We start from the raw sequence: 23,388 nt of genomic DNA on the forward strand, positions 1-23,388 counted from the left end.
CACGTTCATAAATTAGTGAACTACTAAGTTTTTACAACTTTTCAAGTACTAGCACGTAGGCATAATATAAAAATTATTTAGTGATAAGAGTAATAAGAAAATTAAGTAATTGCGGAATTTGTCAATAGGTGGTCTTAGCACACTCTTTTGTTTTGTCAACATGTTCGAAGCACCTAACCTATATCGTTTTCTTGTTGTTTGGACCTCCTTCTTTAATTGAGTAAAAAAATTCTATCGATTAGTTATTTAGTTTCGTTTTTATCTCAATTTAAAAATGGAAGAACAAGACGCGCATTTCAGACATATTTTATTGTATCATTTCCGAAAAGGCAAGAACGCATTGCAAGCACACAAGAAGTTATATGCCGTATATGAGAATGAAGCCTCGAAAGAAAGGCAGTGTCAAAATTGGTTTGCCGAATTTCGTTCTAGTGATTTTTCACTGAAGAATGCTCAACGATTTGGCCGTCCAGTTGAAGTTGATGAAACCAATATCAAGGCCATTATCGATTCAGATCGTCATAGCACAACGCGTGAGATTGCAGAGAAGCTCAATGTATCGCATACATGCATTGAAAAATAATTAAAACAGCTTGGCTATGTAAAGAAACTCGATTTATGGGTCCCTCATCTGCTTAAGGAAATTTATTTGACGCAACGCATTAGCATCAGCGATTCGCTTCTGAAACGCAAAGAAATTGATCCATTTCTGAAACGACTGATTACTGGCGACCAAAAGTGGATGGTTTATAACGAGGTTAATGGGAAAAGATCGTGGCTGATGCAAGATGAACCCAGACGACACCAAAAGCTGAGATTCGCCAAAAAAAGATTATGCGGTCAGTTTGGTAGGATTATAAAGGAATTCTGTACTTTGAACCTTTACCAAGAAACCAAACGATTAATTCAAACGTGTACGTTCAACAACTTGCCAAACTGAACGATGCAGTTGAAGAAAAGCGGCTACAATTGGCAAATCTTAAGGGTGCTATTTTCCAGCATTATAATGCAAAGCCCCACACATCTTTGGTCACTCGCCAAAAATTACTGGAACTTAGATTGGGATGTGTTGTCACATCCACCATATAGCCCTGACCTTGCGTCTTCAGATTACCATTTATTTCGTTCCATGCAGAACTCCTTAAATGGTAAAATTTTTAATGACGCTGATGATGTAAAATCACATTTAATTCAGTTTTTTGCTGGCAAAAATCAGAAATTGTATGGACATGGAATTGTGACACTACCTGAAAGATGGCAAAAGATCATCGATAAAAAAGGATAATATCTAAGTGAATAAAGTTATATTTCTAAGCAAAAATTTTGAATTTTTCTTCTTATTTAAAATACGCAATCACTTAGTTGCCAACCCAAATACTTTATATTTTCCCTTAGAATGCAAGTGAGTTGAGGAGTTTTCACCCTTAGAATGTTGGAGCCTCATTGTCTATTCCATTTATCCCATATTCTACTTCAAACACTTCTTTAGATAGTAATCAGCAACTCCACTTTAACGTAGAATTCAGAATTTATGAACGAACTCCATTGCCCATCAGAAATCGTTTCCGCAGAATCCTTCTAATTCCGCGCTGTTTGCTAATTGACTCCGCAGCAACAGTCGTAAAATCGTCGGAGTAGAACAGCATACCGTTTTTAGGATCGCAATCACGGATCCGTTGGATCGTAGCGATCCTCGTTACGAGAAAAGCCAGCTGTGGGAAAGCAGGAAGCACGATGGCCGGCTCGCGGACTTATGGCTTCCCCGAACTTCTGTCAGCGAACCGGTTTCACTGTTCCAACGCTTTCGCGCGAATATTCCGAATAATTAGGCAGCATTTTTTACCGAATTTGTTGCAATTTACCGAGTCGTTCGAGATTCTTGGTCACCTGATTTCATCGATGATTTAAGGACCTCTTTCACGCACTTCCGCCACCCCTAATCAAGCGGCTGTTGATTGTGCGCCGTGTTATTACGCGAAAGGGGCACCCTGCTCGAACTACCGATCTGATAAAAAAGCTTCACATAGACTATATTGCTTGTGGAGACTTAAAGTGTGCTAGTATACACACATGGTACGCTTGCACGCACGTTCGTGACTATCGGGTGTAGTATGATGCGCCGATGTAACTAGTTGAGAAAGATTTACAAATGGTTAATTACATTCCTAATTGTGGATGGCACTTTTTATGTCCCTTTTTCTTATCGACCATCTAATTTGAATTTTATTCAAACTGATGACATGTTGTTCACAATGAAATAATTTAGAGCTCGTAGATTGTGAAGTTGTATTTATATCTAATTTCTTTTAACAAACATACGAAACTGAAAGCTCTTCGAGGAGTTAATCATCGAAGAACGGCTTTCCAATTAACTGTTGAGTCAAGATGACAGTGAGTAATGAATAGATAACATTATTACAAAGATATAACTCTTTATATGCTCCAATAAATATTTATACTCGAATGAGTATAAAGATTTTCAAAAATGAACAAAAAATAATGTATCAATTTTTAAGTTTAGGATATAGTATCCTTTTTTCGCTAAGTAAGAATCGTTTCGTTATCTAACAGTTGATAATTCATTCCGCCTACCTCTGTTTAACACCGTCCGCGTAACAATCCCCTCTGAAGTCTTGTTTCTCAAAGCATAGTTACCGCGGGTAACTAACTCTCTGTAAGTTTCCTCGGAGACGTTGATGACGTGACCGTTCCCCATTACCGTGTTCTCGGCTACCCGCCGCGCCATTCTACCACGCGATCTCTCTGTCACCTAATAACGCTCCTCCTAATCGGTTGATAAGAGGACACGCGAGTGTCGTTGCATAAATAAAGTCAAGAGCCACCGCATGCTTCACGAGCGAACTCCAACTTCCAAGAGGGTGGAATCACGCAGACACCACGTCTTTCGTTCTAACTTCACCATTATCGGCTACAAAGCTAACTTCTAATTAATATATTCGTTGATTAACATTTTCTTAATTATTCAAATATATTCGACGTATCAAAGATTCGAACAAACAAATTTGATAAATTATCGGAATCTCCAAGTCTAAGCAGAATCTTTGTTTCACTGTAGGGGTTCACTGAAAAGCTGATATGTAAATCGTACCCGTAAATCAGTAGCTACGATAAACACGTTGTACGTGTCGGACTTTTTTATGGGGGTTTTATGAAAATTGCACAATTGAGAGATAACCGGTGACTGGTCGCGACGTTGACTAGCGTTCTACGCGCATAAACGTGCTTTAAGATCCTTGTAATAATGTATCGGTTAGAATCTAACATAGATACGGCATCAAAGCGTGACAAATTTTCTACGAGTTACGGCGAAACCAACGAAGTAACGCCTGATGTAACATACACCTGCACTTCTGTCGTTCTAATACAAACATATAATTCTTGTCCTTTACTATTTTTTAGTAAGCTACCACGAAGAACAATGTTTATGTTTGGAGAGTTTAGCTAATTGAAAGCTTTGTGGCTCTTGTAACTTTGCGAGCTCAAGTCAGCTTAGCGTATTATAAAACGTATGTCTCTAAGTGCCAGCTTTGAGAATTTGATTCTGAGAATCGGTTCTGAGAATTTTTATTGGACAGTGAGCTTCCTACAGCTTCGAAAGCTTTGTAGCTCTTGTAATTTTGCGAGCTCAACTCAGCTTAGCGTATTATAAAACGTATGGCTCTAAGCGCCAGCTTTGAGAATTTGATTCTGGGAATTTTTATCGGACAGTACACTTCCCACAGCTTCGAAAGCTTTGTGGCTCTTGTAACTTTGCGAGCTCAGCTTAGCTTAGCGCATTATAAAAAGTATAAACGCTCTAGGCGCTAGCTTTGAGAATTTGATTCTGAGAATCGGTTCTGAGAAATTTTATCGGACAGTAAGCTTCCCACAGGTTCTCTATCTAACTGAGGGTCATAATTTTCGACGTTACTCTGAAATGAATACACAATTTGAGAGTACGGCTATCTAAGGTACAGCTATCAGCTATATAAAGCAGCTATCGTAGAAAACTCTGAAATGGACACCTACCTTCACGCTCTGGATTTTCCACCAAAAGGTGTTCGTCGCAGCCGAAAAGGAGGAAAGAAAGCGATCGTCCGCTTTCCAAATTCGAAGGAGAGTAATGTTGGTCCAGTGACTCGGCAACAACCAATCTCTCGCGCACCTCGTCGAGAGAAGAACACGAGGTTCGTTTGCCTTCCTCCTACCACCTCCCCCTCGAATCTCCTACCTGCAGCTTCTAAACGAGCACGAGGGGAAGAAGAAAAGTGATGCATCGCGGGGCGTGACTGGCCGACCAAAGAGGATTTCGTGGCCAGGATTGTGTTTTGACGTGTTTTGACAAACGGGCGCCATTATACCGGCACCGAGCCTAAAGGCGCTTTGAGTGCTAGCCGGCTAACCGTGCGACCTAGGTGGCCGTGTTCGAGCAAACCAACCTGCCATCTGAACGATCCTACGAAACAATTACACCACCGGAAGCCTCTACTTTCAGCCACACCGAACGTCATTTTTCCGACCGCTTGCCCTGGTCGCGGATCTTGCAAATCTGTATCCATGGTTTTTCTATAGAATTTATTGTAAAATATTCTTCACCAAGTTTCATTCTTTTCGTCGAGGTGTATCATTTTTGAAGTACTCTTATCATAGTAAAGTACAGAATTTAGACATTGTATTTTGATATCTGTAGATACGATATCTCTCTTATAATAAATATCTATATATCCATAAAAATATTTCTCTTATGGACTTTATAAAATTTCACTACGCATGCTTATCTCATTTTTCATTTTCAAGACTAGTATCGTTAGAAGAACATTGGGAAGATCAACAACGAATGGTTTAGGGGTTCAAGTTTATAAAGGAAGATGATTGGAATTGTTTGTGCATTTTGTGTTGTAGTGTTGCAAAGAGGATAGAAACTGAAGAATTTTCCACGCTATTTCAAACCAACGAAAACGAGATAAGTTAACACTTGTATGAAAAAAACTTTTATATAAAACATATTGCGGACAAACAATGTGGGTATTATTTACTATAAAACCTAATATTTAACGGAGAATTCTTAAATATACAATAAAATTCGATTCACCGTACGATACTATTTATGATTATAATTTACAACCATTTTCTTTAGCAGATACAGACGTATAAATACATAAATACAAGGTACCTGCTGTTGGATTCCAAGAATCATGCCACTGATAATTACATTTAATCTTGGAGGAATTACGTAAATTACGTGTGTTTTTCTCGGTGTACAAATGACACGGTGAAAATAAAAAGGATGAAAAATGGAGGCAGGACGAGTGGTATGGTAGGATGTAAATCGACCGATAAAATTTCCTGGCAAATTGAAGCGTTACCAGTGGTGTTACAGTTTCAGATGGCACCAAACTAGTCGCTAATTAATATTAATGCGACGTGATCGTGGAGAGAATTCAATTCTGGAGGCAGGAGGATGAGATAAATTGGTTGCTTATCGCCATCTCGGTATTTCCAATTAATTACGCGGAAGATTGCGATCTTCCAATCGCGAAGACTGGAAATAAAGCGTTGCTCAGAGGCTGTAATGAAATTATAAACGAAGAATTAGCGAGAACTACATCTTGCCGGCTGACGAAGAAAATGGCGCCTGTGCGTTGTTAACGAGCTTTCGATCATTGGCCAACCAACTTCTTTTCTTGTGTTGATTATACTATACGAAAGAGAAGAAGGCTCGTATAATAACTTGTACACCGTAATTACAAGTCGATAAACGTGAAGCTGTTTTCGTGAAGACTCTTGCAATATTTATGAAACGGATACAGTCGAGGATTAAAATTAAGTAGTATTTTATATGATGACTATACGGTAAAGATATAAGTCCACTTTTTACGAATTAACTTCTTGGCTTTTATGTCATTTGCTGGCTGAAAGGAAGCACTTTAATGCGATGAAGTATTTTAATAGACGAAGAAAGTCTTTAAGTCTTTGAAAATAGGCGATATTTTCTAAGTAACGAATGATATTAACTTAATTGTTATTTCGGTTAAAGTTAATCTATCTATATGTAGATAAATAATAATTCTTAATACTTTTGAAATATTTAAAAAGATAACAAAAAATATATATACAAAAATATGTAATTAAATGGCAATATATCGAATTTTAAAATTGCTCTTTTATAAAAGACAGGAAATGTGTTCATATGATACAAGTAAGTAGGTGATTACTTTGAATTTTGTTTCGCCAGTTCGAGAATCTTACCGACATGGGAAAACTTTTGTTAAAGTTATGGTGGCATGTGGAATTCCACGTAGAAACGCGTCCCTGGGCGCCTCCCCTGCCGAAACGTCCCACCCTCTGATTTCACCAGAACGGAACAACAGATGATCTTACGAATCTGTAAACTACCGACTAACATCGTGTTCTGGGGGCGGGGTTCCCCATGAAAATTATACGGGGTGAACCGCTACGATGGCCATCTCTTAATATCCGCCGTAGTAAACTCTTAAGGGAATTTTATTTTTATCCATTTCGTAATTTTTGGTCCTCGAGGCTTCTATAATTTCGTTTCGTTTCTTGCTGCTACAAAGTATACGAACGCTTCTTTGTTTTAGAATAAGAAAAGGAATATTTGTTTGAAGAAAAGATGATGAAAAACTCTATTCAACTTAGAAGATTGTAATACGAGATGGTGACATTGCTTGTAAGTTGGGGGATGTTATGGAGGGATGGAAGAATAAAAGGACGACAGCGTGTATTTTCTGTCGCCAAAAGGAGACGCCGGAGAATAGGGTGAATGGATCCAGCTGTCGACTTTCTCACTACTTTCTTTGCTACTCTGGCTACGTTTCATTGAAAGAGTCTTCACTGCTCTTGTCGATGCTGCCCTCTACTCGGAGGTCTTTGTATTAAGAGTGTCTACATAGTTTCTCATCTATACGGTATCTCAGGCGTCTCATCATTATGCATTGTATAAATACGATTATTACAATAATTTTTCGTATACAAATCTTCTAGATTCAGAAATAAGTGAAAGATAGTTTGTGTTCTTAACATTTCCTCCAAATTATCGGGAATTCCTCATGTATGAAATAAGAGTGGCTGCAAAAAGCCTTCGTTTTCAATGACGCGTCTTTTATCACATACTATATACAGGGTGGTTGGTAACTGGTGGTACGCGAAAAAAGAAGTCGAAAATATAGAATAAAAATTAAAAAAAAAAATTTTTTTTTTAATTTTTCCATCGAGACAACGATCTACAGTGAGATCCGTTATAACGAGACGTGATAAATTGCACGCGTACCGAGCGAAAATTCAAAGTCGATTTTCTCGAAAACAAAGCCTCAAACGACAAATTTTTATTCTATATTTTCGACTTCTTTTTTCGCGTAGAATCACCCCCTTTCCGCTTGTACCACCAGTTACCAACCACCCTGTATATGTAGCGGTACATGAGCTAGAGGACTATTCAAATCATGTTGTTTTACCTCGGAGTATCAAGATCAAGAGGACACATGTAATGTAAGAATAAATAAATTCCGGGCAAAACAATGTCGCCACCGTCGAACAAAGACGAATTTGAATTTTCCGACTCTCCCCCGCCCCCTTCCCGACCAGTATAAATAAACGGACGCAACCGAAAAGAGTTCAGTATCGACGAGCTATGTAACTGTAATCACGAGTTATCTACCGAATTATCGACGAGTATCTAGCGAGCATTTATTGAGTATTAATTAGCAATTTAACTTTGCGGTTTATACACTGTACGAGCGACTCAGCGAATATAGTCTGTATATTTATTTATTATTTTAAATATATGCGACGGTTTCGACAACGAGAAATAACATCTAATAAATCTCACGGTCAAACATCCTATATACTAGTCCTCTAATATTTATTTTATTTCCATAGCATCAAATTGCTGTAGTCATATGAAAGGATTACTAAAAAATGGTACGAAATTTAATATTAGACGTAATTAATTAGTATGTAAATACCAATTGATACAATGCCACAATAAATATTAGGTTGTCCAAAAAGTTTCTTTCGTTCTATGAAGAAATAATAGACGCACAGCGTTTTTTGTTTTATATTATTTTGTCGAATTACGTACGATCCATTTTGTTCTGTTGAGATAAACACCGCGACATTTTACACACTTGGTTTCACGTTTGCATGAAGATGCACTGTTGTAAAAAACACATTTGCGAAAGAAAGACACTTTCCGGACAACCTAATACAATGGTGTACAAATACTTTTTGTAGCCTCGTAGATATCATTATCCTGTCAAACTACGAGTTTGTAAGTCTTCCCAGTCGGTTTTTTGATTTATTACGATAAAATAAAATATACGCTTGTGGTAACAGTATCCCAAAATATTCATTACACATTCATTCTCTGATCCACTTGAATTGAGTCGCATTCAGCTTTATGGTCTCTCAGAATCTTTTGTTTTTCTTGAATTACTTTTACTGCCAATAAATTAAAAATAATGTAAAATCCTGTATCCTTCACGCATCTAATCTATTAAGTTGTCAGAAAAGTTTCTTTCGTCTCATAAGGTGATAATAGATGAACAACAATTTCTGTTTTATATTATTTTATTGAATTAGGTATGATCCAGTTCGTCGATCCATAATTCAAAAAACTAATATAAAACAAGAAACAGAAACCATGATCGCGAGTTTTATTTACGTTTGGGCTAATTAGAGTAAAGGTCATGGTCAAGAAATCCAAGCAACATCGGAATCACTGTCTCATTGTATAAATAGGTATATTTTACCATTAGATAGTTTCAAGTAATTGCTGGATTTGTAAATAAAAAAGGCCTTGCCAATATTCGTCTTTTTTTCAAAACATATAAAATATACTCAAACTTCTCCGTTTTCTGTTGTATCTTACTAAACTTCACTAAAGAAATATTAAATTGTCCGAAAAGTGTCTTTCTTTCGCAAACGTGTTTTTTACAACAGTGCACCTTCGTACAAACGTGAAACCAAGTCTGTGAAATGTCGTAGTATTTATCTCAACAGAACAAAATGGATCGTACGTAATTCGACGAAATAATATAAAACAAAAAACGTTGTGCTTCTATTATTTCCTTATAAAACGAAAGAAACTTTTCGGACAACCTAATATCTCAATACCAAAAACTCACTGATAGCAAATCTCCTGCATGATTCAAAATCGATTTTTCCCGGCTGGCTAATTACGATTGGCCGAACGACCGGTGGAACGTATTCGTCGAATATTTACGAGTGGCGAGCGGTCGGCAGTAAACATTCGACGAACCAACGAACCAAAGGAGCTTGCTTAATTTCTCTTAACGACCGGCTCCGCTCGACCGTTACAACGGTCAAGCCAGCCGTAATTACCAAGTCACGGAAACGTAAAAGCCACCCTGTGAAGCCGCGTCGCGGTTTAATCACCTCCATATTGAGGCTCGATCTTGTATGCAGAAAAAAACACGTGGCTACCGGTCTTTCGAAGGGAGCGTTCGTCGCCTCGTACGACCACCGTCCATGGCTTCGACTTTTCTAATCGCGTCTGGAAGGGTCCCGTGCTCCATGCTAATGCGTCCTCCTGCTCGACGATCAGCAGACAAACGCGCGTTCACCAACTTGCAGGGCGTAACCGAACGACCATTCCGATCATTAGAATCGCGCGTCCTTACATGCAACCGATAATGAATACATAGTTTCTACTGCGAGTTTGTAACAAGATTGAAAAGACCAGGACGGATGATTTTGTATGAGATTTTTGTGTGCAGTTCGCCGTTTTGGTATATTTGTTTCATGCATGAAGGAGGAAGTAAGTTTAGGTGGTGATCGAGAAGTTGAAAGCTTTGTACATTTCACGAAAACGTTATTTTTATTTACATGGAAAATATATAATTTATAATAATATGAAACAATAGTTGTATGTAATACAACTAATATGTATGTAATAATTGTATAGTAATATGAAACGAAAGTTGGAAGCTTTGTACACTTTACGAAAACGTTGTTTTTATTTACATGGAAAATATATAATTTATAATAATATGAAACAATAGTTGTATGTAATACAACTAATATGTATGTAATAATTGTATAGTAATATGAAACAAAAGTTGGAAGCTTTGTACACTTTACGAAAACGTTATTTTTATTTACATGGAAAATATATAATTTATAATAATATGAAACAATAGTAAAATAAATCTTAATCATTCTGGTAAAAGTGCACTTACTTTGAGATGGTATTTTGAAGTATTTTATTTTAATGAAAATGATCTGTTTGTAGCTCGTGCAAAAATTCCTGTGGGCTAACTGTAAATACCAGAAACGAAGACTCCTAATAGAAATAAGCGACCCAGTTCTCTTAATTTTACTGCTTTGAATGCTAATTATATTATTAATCACTTGAAAAAATACACGTAGATCCTTAGCGCTTATCACCTTCATGAATTATTTAAAATCCCGAATTTACATCCGTTCTCGCTAAAAGAAATCGTTTTTTATTCTTTTGACACTTACCTTATTCTTCGAAAGTTTGCCACCTTCTTATTCCTTTGATTTACCATTTAAACTCTTCAATTATTCAACGTTTTATCTTTTGGGTATGAAGAAGATTTCTAAACGACAACAGTAGGAAACAAAAGAAAACGACAGAGGAGAGGGAAAGATAGGTTTGTTGTTTGAAAAATTTCTTTCTCTCGAGACTGTTTCAGATAAAGTGATCTTCGAAAACGTGATATCCTAATGGTTCAGTGGGCGCGGAAAAAGGGAAAAGGGTTTGGCTCGAGTGGATGCACTGAGAAGATCGTTGGTGGTTAATGTTGATCAATGGAGTTAGGCTATCAGTAGATAAGAACTGATAAACTTTGGTGAAACGAAAGAACTTTACCGATATCTCATGTTCGTAAAAACAACGATTTTTTGCTAAAGCAATGTCTGTTTGTTAAGGAAAATTCAATCGTGAAATGAAATAAAAAGTCGTGGTTCTAGCAGTAAAACTCGTGTCGAAGTTACTCTGTTAATCTGATAATCACAGAGAAGATACGATGGATCGTGTTCGGGACAGAAATGGGATTTATTTACGATATTTACTGGCTGTGTAGCGGTGACATCAATAGCCGGATCTCTGGATTGCCTTTGGACCCAGGTATACAACGAACGCGCCCTCTTTTTTTTCTACCTTCCAGTCGTATAGATCTTTTGAAAGGTCCGCACTTAATAGACCCCAGGGACCCGGCGACTTGTTTGGACGTTTGTGGTATAAACAGAGCGACACCTGGTGATCTATGCAGTCGCCTTGTTGGGATGAAACGAGCCGAAACGCGAAAGTCCAAGAGCTTTCGGCATTCAGGGCGTCCCTGACTTTACCATACACCAGGAGGATGTCACGCGTCGACCGAGGACTCGGAAAAATCGTCCCTTTTGCTGCTACCGAAGTCTATTGGTTGCGAGAAACTAATCTGATGTTCTTCTTGTAAGTTAGTATACAATGTCTGATCATGTACGTCATGTAGCTGATTCTATTTATTAGACATGGCGTATCATTCGACGGTCTATATTGACTTGATAGGTGTGAAAATTGTTTAGGAAGAAAAACTTGTTAACACTTTGACTGCCACGTTGGTCATTGGTGACCGGAGCGCTTCAACTTTTTACAATTGTAAAAATTGTATGAAAATTGACAGTTAGAGCATTTTGAATATGACCGATAAATAGAAGATACTTTGAAATAAAAAGTGCCCCATTGAACAATTAAACATTTTTATTAAAACATCAATAAAAAAAAATGAGAACAAATCTTGCATCTAACGGTGCACTGTGTTTGCATCCATATCTTTCAAGAGTAATCTACAAATATTATTATAAACACACCTTAAAAAATAATCGTAAATGCTGCTTTATAATCATATAATTGAAGTTAGAAGCGTGAACATACCTTACTATTATATATAGAATGGGCAAATACTGTTTACTAATATCTTGTACACGTTTCAACAATATGTTCTGGACGTTTTGGTTATATATAACCGACTAATAGAAAATACTTTGAAATAAAAAGTGCCACATTGAACAATTAAACATTCTTATTAGAACATCAATAAAAAAAATGAGAACAAATCTTGCATCTAACGGTGCACTGTGTTAAAACACTCTAAACATAAATGTGGCTCATCAATACAATCTGGACAATAGGTGACCACCTTTTTGGTCCGATTCTTAGCAATTTTTGATCCTGACTGTTTAGCATTTTTTTATAGCACTCTCTACAAAATTTTCGTGTCAGATACGCTTGCTCTTCTTTCTTCTGCATTTCGTGTCGCAATCTTTGTCGAACAAGTATATTTGACGGCTCTGGTAAACAGCACTGTGTAAGCTGCATTGCGAGTGCCATTCTAAAATCTGATACCTTGATTTTTGTGTTTGTTGCTTGTTTATAGAGTACAATCGCGTTTGAAATTGATGTATTTAACAATAACTCTAAAGCTAATTTGATATACCACTTGAGGGTTCTTCTATGTGGTGTAGAATATGCTATCATTTGATCTGATAAATCTACAGCACATTTTCCTCTGTTGTGATCTACCACTACCACTGATTTGTCACAAACATAATTTTTTTGCGGGCCTCCACTATCTCAGCCGAATGTTTCGTCGAAATCATGAAAATGTCACGCTTGTCTCTCCACCTTACTATTATATGTAGGATGAGCAAATACTGTTTATTAATATCTTCTACACGCTTCAACAATATATTCTGCTTGCGATGAAATAACAAATGCGAATGGTTTGTTGAAATAAACGAAGCCTTGTTATAATATGTCGCTATCAACTGTTACCAAGACGCCACGGTGGTCACCCGTGACCACCAATAAGATAAACGGTCCATTGGGGAAGAATGTTTTCTTAAATCATCAATTTATTATTATTTTGCCATTATATGCTTTGAATAATAAAAATACTCCCGCGACGCCTTGAGCGAAACGTGATTTCGGCGTGGCAGTCAGTGTTAATAAACAGGATAGTAGAAAAATTAGTTAGTTTAGTTATTATAACACATAGAAGAATTTTGCTACTATTTTTAATCCCTTAATTTAATTTAATTTAATTATCAATCATTCAAATTAAGAAAGCGACAGGCAGATGATTATATAGTAGGTTGGGTAAAATCTATTTGCTATAGCTGAACAAAATAGCTAATAACAGCTACTATTAATATTCTTTTTCTAACATGGAAAATCTATATCAGTTAATGAAAATTTCTCTCGCTTACTTTTCCATAATTGTTCACCGATACCCAACAAACTCCAATCAATCTCGTTATCAAAAGTTCGTAAGTCAATTTCATTCGATCTTTACAGCCTTCCATTCCCCGCATCATATGAACAATTTTAGAAGTCGACGTAGGAACGTAGAAACCAGAAAAGAAGTGTTAAGCAACAAAATATCCAGCAGATCGGATCGTTTCACAGCGGAACGTAATTTGGAGCGTACTTCTCCGGATTCGTGGCTAAAGTAAGCTATTAAATTCTTCAAATAAGCCGCCGCGGATGAATACGATCGGCAATTAGCCAATCGTGACCGGCTTTCATGTGGACGAGATTATTCGATTGGCGGCGAAATCGGTAAGAACGGTAGGGTGTATGCAACGAGGGCGCAACAGAAAAGGAGAGGCTCGTACGCCGTTACATTCCAATATTCCTTTTTCGGCGTTTGCCGCGATTTTTCCCCGCCACTGGTCCTTTTTTCCCTCGCTAACCACTGCACAATTGGGAACGCTTTATATAGTTGCGTGTCCTGCATAATATTAAGAACGTAACGCGTTTTATGGCACGGCCACCCAGGATGCGTTTTCTCAGTCCTTCTGTGTTCCCTCTGTCGAACCAGTGTGACGAGCATAACGTTTATCCTGATTGCTCGCAAGAACTCTTCCACCTATTGACGATTCTATACAATTCTCCTGTGTAATCCGTGTCATGCGATGCGTGACAGCCCCATAAATTAACTCTCTGTCTCGTTTAATTGAATTAATACGACTGTTTTCAAGGTTCGTTATGGTTTTATTCGTTTTTAGTAGAAAGGTAGAAAAAGTTAGCTCAATGCGCAAGAGTATTCTTCGATACCCCGTTCGAAGGTTAAAATGCAGGACGATAAAAACTTCAAGATTACGTAATTTTTATGTAAGAAAATAAATTTCAACGAGCTCGAAACAGCCTTATAAACTGGCTGCCTAATACGTTATTCTGGGATAATAATCTTAAGTGGATCTTATACATTAGAAAATGATAGTAAAATATAACATAGCTGAGAGGAAAATGACACCTTTCGATTGCCCTATAGGAAATTTGAAAGTGAAAAAATCCACATAACGCAGTTAATATGCAAAAATGTATAAAATGTTCAAAATATTAAAATAGTAAATATTTAATTATACTGACAAAAATATGAATTTACATAAACATCTACAATCTAATTGTAAAAAACCCTGGTTTCCTTAAAACAACACCGTTTCACAAACATGATTTTTCTATTAATTTGTATTAAAATATCTTTCCCAAAGATGTATTGAAATACTCGAAACAGCTTGTACCACGCGAGGTGGACATTGCACGCGCTGCCAGTATTACACTGCTATCTATTCGTTTAACATCGTATTCCTGGTGGCACGACCACCCAAGGTGATCGTTTCCAACTGTCGCGAAAGGTACACACGACGTAGGGACGTGTCTCAAGGTTTTCACGTATCACGAATGGCGTTGACAATCGTCAGACCGATCGATATACGATCGGAGAACGAGCGAGAACGAGAGAGACGGCAGGAACGCGACCGTAGGAGGTCCTCCATTTCGATTCACGACGGTCCTGAGGATCTTGTCCTGGGAAAACCATAAAAGGTGATCAAGTCGTGCTGATCCAGAGACCTTGACCATGCCACGTACCTCGTACGTCGCGCGAAAACCTTAAAAAAATTTGCCGCCACGTTCCCATTGGTCGAACGAGTCTTTTAAATTCGAAGGAATCACGTGGAACGTGTCGGATTACCCTCGAATCCCAATGAAAAATTATGGAAATTATTTTTTTATATTTATATTCATTTATATATTTATATTTACTTATTCTTATATTTATATTATATACTTATATTTTTATATTTATTTTTATTTTTATTTTCACTGTACGAGCCGTGCAGAAGCTAACCTGATCAAATCGATATAGGTGAACCATTAAGTTTCTGAATGTTTCTTGGTTCAGAAAATAGAATCAATCAAGTTGGTGTTCCGAGTGGCTACGTATTTAATTATTTTCATCGCAATATTTTAATTATAATAATTTACCGATATATGATATCCAACGACAAATTATAGAAAATTTAAGAGTTGCTTCTACAATTTAAAATGCGAATTAAACAATTCTGTCCGTTGTTTCTTTTCCAGTTGTTGATATTTAAAAATCAATAAAAATATTCTCCGGTACTAAAAAGAAAAAAAAAAAAGAGATAGAGGTGAAAAGAATTCTACTTTCTAAGAAAACGTTCTGGTATTCTACAAAATATGTTCAAGAAAAAAGAAACAGAGAAGAACACGGCGGTAGGTGGATTTAAGAGGACGACGACAAAGGTGCAACAATTACTTTATTTTGACTTTGCGGCCGGTTTTGGGAATCTTTGAATCGACCCGCTCTGTTTTGTCCCATGTCGGTCGTGAAAACGTGGCAAAAGGGGCACCTGCGGCGCATTTACCTGTTTCGTTCCTGTCAACCTCGCTAAAAGATCACGCCGATCTCCCGTATCGCGACAAATGGTCTTACGACGGCCAGTCGCTTTAAGACCATGCCGAATTCTATACTCTCCGATGTGTATGCATACCTAGCTGGAGTTAAAGGACAAGTCATCCAACGCAGCGTCGGAAACCCCTTGGAATTCCAGCTTCCTCCTTTCGAATCACGTAACGTTTGCAAACAATCCGTTCTACTGGAGATTTATGGCATAAGAAACTTTCGACTGCTCGCTGAACTTTTAAAGCGATGCAATTTGGAATGAAAATGCTTAGAATGTGTGATATTTAGTAATTGATACTTTTAGGAAAAGCATTTCCAATCGAGATTCTTCAAAGAGGTGGAATTTGCATTCAGTTTGCAAAATGAGCGATGAAATTTGATGAAAAATTGAGGAACTGAAAAAATGAAAAATTAAATAAAAGTTGAATTAGGTGGAGGGCGAATATTTCGTGGGAGATTTGGAAGATGAAAAATAGGAAAAAGTCAGGAATGTGGAAAATTGAGTATAAGAATGGGTGTTCGATTGGATATAAAGGTAAAAGAGGCTTAAATATTTTTGATATTTAGCTCAAAGGATATTTGTAACTTGACTGGTTTCTTTAAGGGGTTTGTCGTGTTTCGGTAGAGATCCCAAAATTTCCGCGTCGAACTCACGGCAGTCGGTTCAGAACGTTGTTTCAAATGGAAATTAGTGAATATTGAGTTGGTTTTAATGCTTTTCACACAGTCGAAATCCGTAGTTTGGAAAAAAACGTTGCTCGAAACGGATGACGTTGAGAAATCGACTGGCTCCTGTCTGTTTTGCAATTGAATGACCTAATTTCGGAGAAAGGTATAGTTCTGGTTTCATTTGAATGTCTAGCTGTAACAATTGATTTAACGAAGATTTACGACTCTAAATTTACCGTACCCTTCACCTATATTCAAGTTATTCAATCAAAAAGAAAAGTATTTCGTTTTTCGTTGTAGACTAAATTTTTTTTACGCAATAGAATAAATTTAAAATAAATTAGTGAACAAAATTGGTAAAATTTAATACACAATAGGAATTTCGGATAAAATAGTAAAATTTAATAGAATAAATTCTTCAGTGTCCGTTTGGGTAATTGTTTCTAAAAATAGTTAAAATAATCTCAAAAGAGAAGCCTGCTGAAAGCTTAAAGAATCCAACGAACATATAGATCAAATGTTAAAATGGTTCGCAAGAATCTCTCGAAGATCATGAAAGAATGTATGGTTGATCCTGCTTTGCACTTGAATGATGTAATTCCGATCCTCAGCGGGGTGCTCTTCTAACGTGTTCGCAATAAAGTCGATCTGTGATGTCTTTGAAGCCTAATCTCCTTTGCAAATGAATGAAAAAATACACTGCGGTCGAGCACTCTGATTTTCCGCGGCGACAATCTTGTTAACTTTTTGTCACGATCATTGTGAACCGGCGGTGCGATTCGAGGACCCTTAAGGCCCTCTTCACAATGCAATTATGCGGGTCTACGAGCCGTTTCGTAAGATTTCAGGGCGACTGATTCTCTCGAGCAGTTTGTATTATGGTAAACGAGCCGTTTAAAAGTCGTTTCTTCGTGTGACTCGATCAACTTTTTTGTGTTTCTCAAACCACACGTGAAAAGGTGTTCTTCCGTGAAACGGACTATCTGTAACGAATTCAACAAGATTTATAAAGGCCCAACTGGATCGATTTTATCGACAGTGGATTTTAAACGAACGTTCGATTTCTTGCGCACGAATAAATCGCCAAACAGATGACGCTGTCGTCATCTTGGAAATACAATTTATGCACATATAACCACAAATCATGAAAAATTATTACAAGTATCTATCATCACTTTACAAAACAGATGGACAGTAATGGCACGATAAAGCAAATTATAAATGATAAAATTACAATTCATCCCATAATTGATGGCAAAATGTATTAAACAGAAGGAGAAAAGACTACATTGTGGATGGTACGTAACCTAATTAACACTTTACGCGATTTCGCTTTCTTATAAGGAGCTAATCTTTTTTCTATCTATGACCATAAATTTGTGGATGTACGATTAAACGTGTTGGTGTATATAGTGTCGAGACGAGCTAATACTTTGCAGAGTCAAATGTATTTAAAACTATTTGCAGTACAGAGTTAGTCGTCGTTCGCTCAGTGTTGCTCGATATGCGTATACACGGTAATGAGTACGTTCGCTCGATAGTAATCGCTATAAGATTGCTCGATATTAATTCGTTATAAGAATGCTCGATATTAATTCGTTATAAGAATGCTCGATACTCACTGATTGTCTTAACGATCGTGTTCGTTTATTTATACTGATCGGGGGAGTACCGGAAAGATTAAATTCAACTTCGGTTGACGGTCACACATAGTGGCAACATTGTTTTGCCCGGAGTTTATTTATCGTTACGTTTTGTACGTCAAGACGATGTCAATGTCCCGAGGCAAAACAACAACACGAGTCGCTCTCGATTCGCATCGTCCTCTGACTCATGTGCTGCTACAAATTTGATCGATGTCACGTCGATCGAAAGAGTAACGCGACTAGTGCAATTGTGATTGTTGGTTATCAGGAATCAAAACGAGGATGCTGCGCGCCTACTTTCTCTTCGATTTCCCCTTCGGCCGGTAATGAAGCACAGAGCAATCGTTATCAGACGATCAAACCAGTAACGGAATGCTGCAGCTTGAGGAAGTGTAAGTACGCGAAATCACAAGTAGAGACGGAATTTTGCAACACACAGAGATTGCTCGACAGGATTCGACACTTGAAGAAAAGTATTCAGGAGCTAGAATGTGCTCAGCAACAAATTAGACCAGTAAAATAATCTTAATAACTAAAATTAAGATACGCTTTGTCTTGTTAGCGAGAATGGTAATTATATCGATATTTACTTAATAGAGAGTTAATGAGAGGAAAGATGCTCCTTGTCAAACGCAAGATTCATTACCATCGGATGTAAATGATTTTCGAGAAATTTTAGACAGTTGTATCAAAGAAATGACGAAGCTGAAAAGATTTTTCGATGACGAAAATTTCTGGTGGAAGATATTCAAGAAACGAAATTTCAACTGTTGCGAACAGAAATTGCCACATTTGCATGGTTACTTAGATGGAACTATGGTTACTTTGAAGATATTGGAGGAAAAGATCGAAGTATAAAATTCTTATATACTATACAATTTTTAAATAAATACGCATGTACAATTTATTTTGATTTTAGCCGAACGATGGTTTCATTACTTCAACGCCGGTAAAATCAGGTTCTTCGTCACATTCGGCTAAACCATCTACTCAGAAAAGAAAGTATAGGGAGCAAGACGGAGATGAGGTTGAGGGACGTCCTAGAAAATATGTAGATGCGTCCGTGAATACTGAAAGGTAAAGAAATATGTTTCCGGACTCTTTCGTGGTTTTCTAAATTAATAGTATAACTTTTTTAATATTATAACATTAAAAAGAGTTATTTTTTATTTTTCTGCCACATGCATTGATCATCATTTTTACTCTTCAAATCTATTCTATCTAAACTTACTGTAAATTTATCTTTTCAGAATTGACGATTCTTATCAAGATGGAAATCCTGTCATGTATAAAAAACATCAAGACAATCCAGGAAGTTCGAAAGCAAAGAAAGAGGATGCAGAGGTCTACCAAGAGCAACATGATTCAGGGGAACCACAAACATCAAAAGATAATCACGTGGTTGATACTACAAGTAAATTTTCAGAAAAATATGAATTTATAGTTGAATAAAATATTTATCTTCGAATTTTTGGTTTAGTGAGATTATCTAGAAATTGGTATACTAAGAATGCCATGGATGTTGGAAATATGGAGAGACCATCGGTTACATTTAACAGCGAGAATATGGCGAAAAGATCAATTATTGCTGCTGATATCAGCACATCGATGGATATACTACCGGTATTATTATATACAGTACTGTACATGTAGATAAAAAAATCGTTACTCATAAATTTAGCTAATTGCAGTATGCAAAATTTTATTTCTTTTCCTTTTTTTTATAATATAGAATTTATAAAAATATTTAGTCCTTATAAATATACAGGGTACCTCAGTTAAGTCAATCACCTCGAATATCTTCTGAAGTATGCGTTATATGAAAAAATTGTTTACAAAAGTTTCATGGTTGGAGGGACATATTATGCGGTGCGTGTATCTTTTTTATAGGTGAAGGCGTTTCAGAGATTTCAAAATCAACTTTATTATTTTAAATGGAATGCTATATTTCTTGCGTCAAAATATGGGAGAGTGCTGAATTCTGAATAAAAAAGTATTGACTTTTATTAATCCTAAACCTAATAGTCGACGATTCGTTTTTGGAAAGTTTACTCTGTGTGCCTAATATCAAATTGCAGATTGAATATCACTCAAGATTTTCGTAAAACAGCGGTGTTTACGTAACAATGCTTATCAGTACTACAAATTTTACCTCTTCACGCTCATTTAACTCTATTAACTGTTGTATAGTGTTGTAGATGTTGGAGATGATATCCATTGACATTAATACAATGATGAAATCTATTAACCAATCAGAAAATTGGACCCCGAAGAGTATCTGCACCAATCGTAATGCATGCTTCACGAATTCATTCTTTCATATTCTCTGATATTATTGTTGGTTCACGGCATACTATATTTTTTAACGTCCCCTACAAAAAGTAATCTAGTGGCTTTAAATCTGGTGAACGTGGCGGCCACAGAAATTCTCCATCGCAACTAATCCAACAATTGAGAAATTTGTCTGCCCAGCATTTGCCTTGTTACATGTGCGTGATGTGCAGGGCAGGATATAAGCACCGCTGCTTTACGGAAATCTTGGATGATATTTAATCTACAACTTGATATTAGGTACACAAAGTAAACTTGCCAGAAACAAAACGAAATTAATCGTCAACTATTAGCTTTAGGATTAATAGAGGTCAATACTTTTTTTTATTCAGAATTCAACATTGTCCCATATTTTGACATAAAAATGTAGCATTCCATTTAAAACAGCAAAGTTGACCTTGAAATCTCTGAAACGCATCCACCTATAAAGAAAGATACGTGCGCCGCATAATATACCGCTCCATACCATGAAACTTTTGTATAAATATTTTTTCATACAACGCATACTTTAGAAGTTATTCTACGTGATCAAGTTAAGTTAGCTTATACATCTTATAGAATAGTTTTCAAATTTTCATTTCGAATAATTACAAACTATATCGATTAAATCGAATTTGATGCAAGAACTTTTCCTATTTATATGTTTGCCGCTGTATATTAATTGTTAAAAATTGTTTATAAATTCGAAGAACAATTTATTTCAGAACACTCAACATAGGACTATAAAACCTTCGATTAAAAACTTAAAGAACGTAACGGAAAGAAATTTTTCAGTCAGAAATTCCTTTGCGAAAGAGCAGAAAGGAAAGATTAAGAGACAACAAGGAAACCATTAACGTGAAAGACGTATATGAAAGTCGACGTTCGCATGTTTAAATGGCGCCACCCTTCTAAATCAGACGAGCACTCGTTTTACTTTGATGGACAAATTTTAGTCTGTCGTTTTCTCGATTTCTCATTTATCGCAACATGTTGCTGTTTTTAACTACCCGTCTCATTGGATAATTTGTGTGGCAAGTTCTTCGACAGCCTCCGAAACTTACGAAAAATATGGAGGAAAATGCGAACGAGGTTAATGAAGGACGAGGTTAGAGTATCGATATTTCTTACGAAATTTGACAGATTCAACTAATGGGGCGGTATTAATTAATGATAAATATAAAGTCATATTATCGAAAGCTCTTTCCGGTTATTTTTTTGAATATTGAATTAATGTTTAACTGTAATGTTTAAAGGATCATGACAGAGTCATCATAATAGCAAGGTGCTCAGCTCCTTCACACGATGAAGACTTGAAAGTAGGCACCAAAACCATGCTGATCTTACGCGAATGGGCGATACTGCGAATTCCGTATTCGACTTCGATTAGTTCCTGTGAAAGCACATATTCCGCTGAAGTTGATAACCCCTAAAAAAATTAAAATATTCAACGATATTGAAAAAATCAAAGATTATAACAACTCACCAGATTGAAAAATTCTATAGACATATCAATATTGAAATTCGTGAGAAATCTTGAAATCGAAACGCGTTAAAACTTCATGGAGTGTCCAAGATCAATCTTGAAGTGAAAGAAACAAGATTAACACTGTGGTAAAGGGAGAAAATGGAAAGATATGCATAAAGAATCTGTGGTCGACATCGGAACAGGGAATAAAAAAGGGATACTGAAGATGAAGAACAACGAGCACGAACCGGCTACATTGGATGAAATAAATAACTATCAATCAATGCCTTCCGGTGCTCCCAAGAACATAGAACAATTGTCGAACGTAGAACCAGCAGGGTGTTATACGGATCGACGTCGTAAGGATGTGAGAGATTTTAGGACGAAATTTAGGCCACCATTTTTTCGACGAGGGTGCTCGAAACATTGTACGGGATACAGAAAGGATTTGGACACCTCTAGGTAATTGACGCTATTTCTGTTTCTCTTTTGTTTTTAACATTAGAACTATTCGAGTAGTCAAAATAGTTAGCTATAAGAATAATTTTTCACAGAAATTTTCTAGATTTACAATGACGAATGATTTTTTTGTAAATTATATGAATAAAAGTTTGTTTTTCTTTTTAAATTATATAATTTTTCTTATATATTTTAGTTCAATTTCGTTACTATTAAGTTTTGTATTTTGGTTCTCGGTAGCTTTCGTAAAAACTCGATAAAAATGACAGTATATCCCTGAGGATTTAAATGAATTTTTCTAAAATATATAAAGAAAAACTTGCTTTTCTTCTTCTGCTAATATACGTTTTCGTATCCTCTGCTTTCCGATTTCTTTAATACAGTTTAATTATATTTTAGATTTAGGCTTCAATAGTTCTAATCGTAGTTCTAGTACTAATTGTTAGGAATTTAGAAAAATTGTAAGCTGAACTAAGCGTTGCTTCAGTTTCGAATTGACAGTGTGCAAATCGGTAAAAAAGAATAATTTGGCGCACAGGATAAAAAGAAGCAAGAGGAAGTTCCAGCAATTTTCAAACCAAGTAAAAGTGAGAATAAAACAATTTTAATAATACCCGTATGTTAGAATCGATTTGATGTGATGTACAGACGGTTATACTTGTAGAAAAGAACTACGGAGTCTGTAAAGAAAATAAGAAAAGTGTACAGGGACTTCGCTGCAAGGAGAGTAATGGGGTTCAACTGCGATTTAAACAAGTGTCCGAGCACCATAATAGAGTGCAGCACGACTTCCTGCACGGAACCTACTATGCTCTTCAACAAGTTTCACAAACTGAGGGATCCTGAGAAAATGACAAGGGACCAGGACGAAGAATATGACAGCATATATAGTCCGACAATTCGCGCAGGAGCGACGGATCACGAATTCAAGGTGCTGAAGGATCAATCTGTGGGAACAAGCGTTGACAAAGAAACGAGCACTTAAAGGCCGCACCGATGTTTTAATTTCGTCCTATCGTAATACGTCTTTATTTCTCTTTATTTTCTACATATTCCACGAATAAAAAAACAACGA

At 36.5% G+C, this 23,388-nt stretch overlaps 2 protein-coding genes and 1 long non-coding RNA gene across 9 annotated transcripts; all 3 read left to right on the forward strand.

Annotated features, from left to right (window-relative positions):
• The first annotated feature begins 274 nt into the window (after window positions 1-274).
• On the forward strand, window positions 275-1,285 carry LOC138182614 (histone-lysine N-methyltransferase SETMAR-like). The gene is made up of 3 exons (XM_069118647.1): window positions 275-556; window positions 641-839; window positions 1,059-1,285. The coding sequence occupies exons 1-3, from the start codon at window positions 275-277 to the stop codon at window positions 1,283-1,285; spliced, it is 708 nt and encodes a 235-aa protein (XP_068974748.1).
• A 7,829-nt stretch (window positions 1,286-9,114) lies between these two features.
• On the forward strand, window positions 9,115-12,235 carry LOC138182467 (uncharacterized). The gene is made up of 3 exons (XR_011173801.1): window positions 9,115-11,134; window positions 11,210-11,488; window positions 11,575-12,235. It is a non-coding gene; the product is annotated as an uncharacterized LOC138182467 (long non-coding RNA).
• A 5,242-nt stretch (window positions 12,236-17,477) lies between these two features.
• LOC138182603 (uncharacterized) lies at window positions 17,478-22,900 on the forward strand. Of its 7 annotated transcripts, XM_069118635.1 has the most exons (9): window positions 17,478-17,728; window positions 18,345-18,468; window positions 18,530-18,590; window positions 18,674-18,928; window positions 18,996-19,153; window positions 19,327-19,490; window positions 19,557-19,699; window positions 21,112-22,316; window positions 22,713-22,900. In XM_069118635.1, the coding sequence occupies exons 2-8, from the start codon at window positions 18,449-18,451 to the stop codon at window positions 21,241-21,243; spliced, it is 933 nt and encodes a 310-aa protein (XP_068974736.1). In that variant the 5' UTR covers window positions 17,478-17,728; window positions 18,345-18,448; the 3' UTR covers window positions 21,244-22,316; window positions 22,713-22,900. The 7 variants fall into 7 exon arrangements, with proteins under 7 accessions (XP_068974736.1, XP_068974735.1, XP_068974732.1 ...); XM_069118634.1 differs by having other exon boundaries at window positions 18,345-18,590; XM_069118631.1 differs by lacking the exon at window positions 17,478-17,728 and having other exon boundaries at window positions 18,132-18,590; window positions 21,112-21,494; window positions 21,643-22,316.
• The last annotated feature ends 488 nt before the right edge of the window (window positions 22,901-23,388 follow it).

This window comes from Bombus flavifrons, chromosome 8 (genome assembly GCF_040668555.2).
Source record: "Bombus flavifrons isolate JBK064 chromosome 8, iyBomFlav1_principal, whole genome shotgun sequence".
Classification (NCBI taxonomy): domain Eukaryota; kingdom Metazoa; phylum Arthropoda; class Insecta; order Hymenoptera; family Apidae; genus Bombus; species Bombus flavifrons.

Excerpts from the sequence above, each read along its gene's own strand:
- LOC138182614 (XM_069118647.1), top strand. The coding sequence starts at position 275 with ATGGAAGAACAAGACGCGCATTTCAGACATATTTTATTGTATCATTTC. Across the intron at positions 557-640 it reads AGATTGCAGAGAAGCTCAAT|GAAATTTATTTGACGCAACG; the intron begins GTATCGCATACA and ends CATCTGCTTAAG. Across the intron at positions 840-1,058 it reads CGCCAAAAAAAGATTATGCG|ATTGGGATGTGTTGTCACAT; the intron begins GTCAGTTTGGTA and ends ACTGGAACTTAG.
- LOC138182603 (XM_069118629.1), top strand. The coding sequence starts at position 18,264 with ATGTGCTGCTACAAATTTGATCGATGTCACGTCGATCGAAAGAGTAAC. Across the intron at positions 18,929-18,995 it reads TATTGGAGGAAAAGATCGAA|CCGAACGATGGTTTCATTAC; the intron begins GTATAAAATTCT and ends TTTTGATTTTAG. Across the intron at positions 19,700-21,111 it reads CATCGATGGATATACTACCG|AACACTCAACATAGGACTAT; the intron begins GTATTATTATAT and ends AATTTATTTCAG.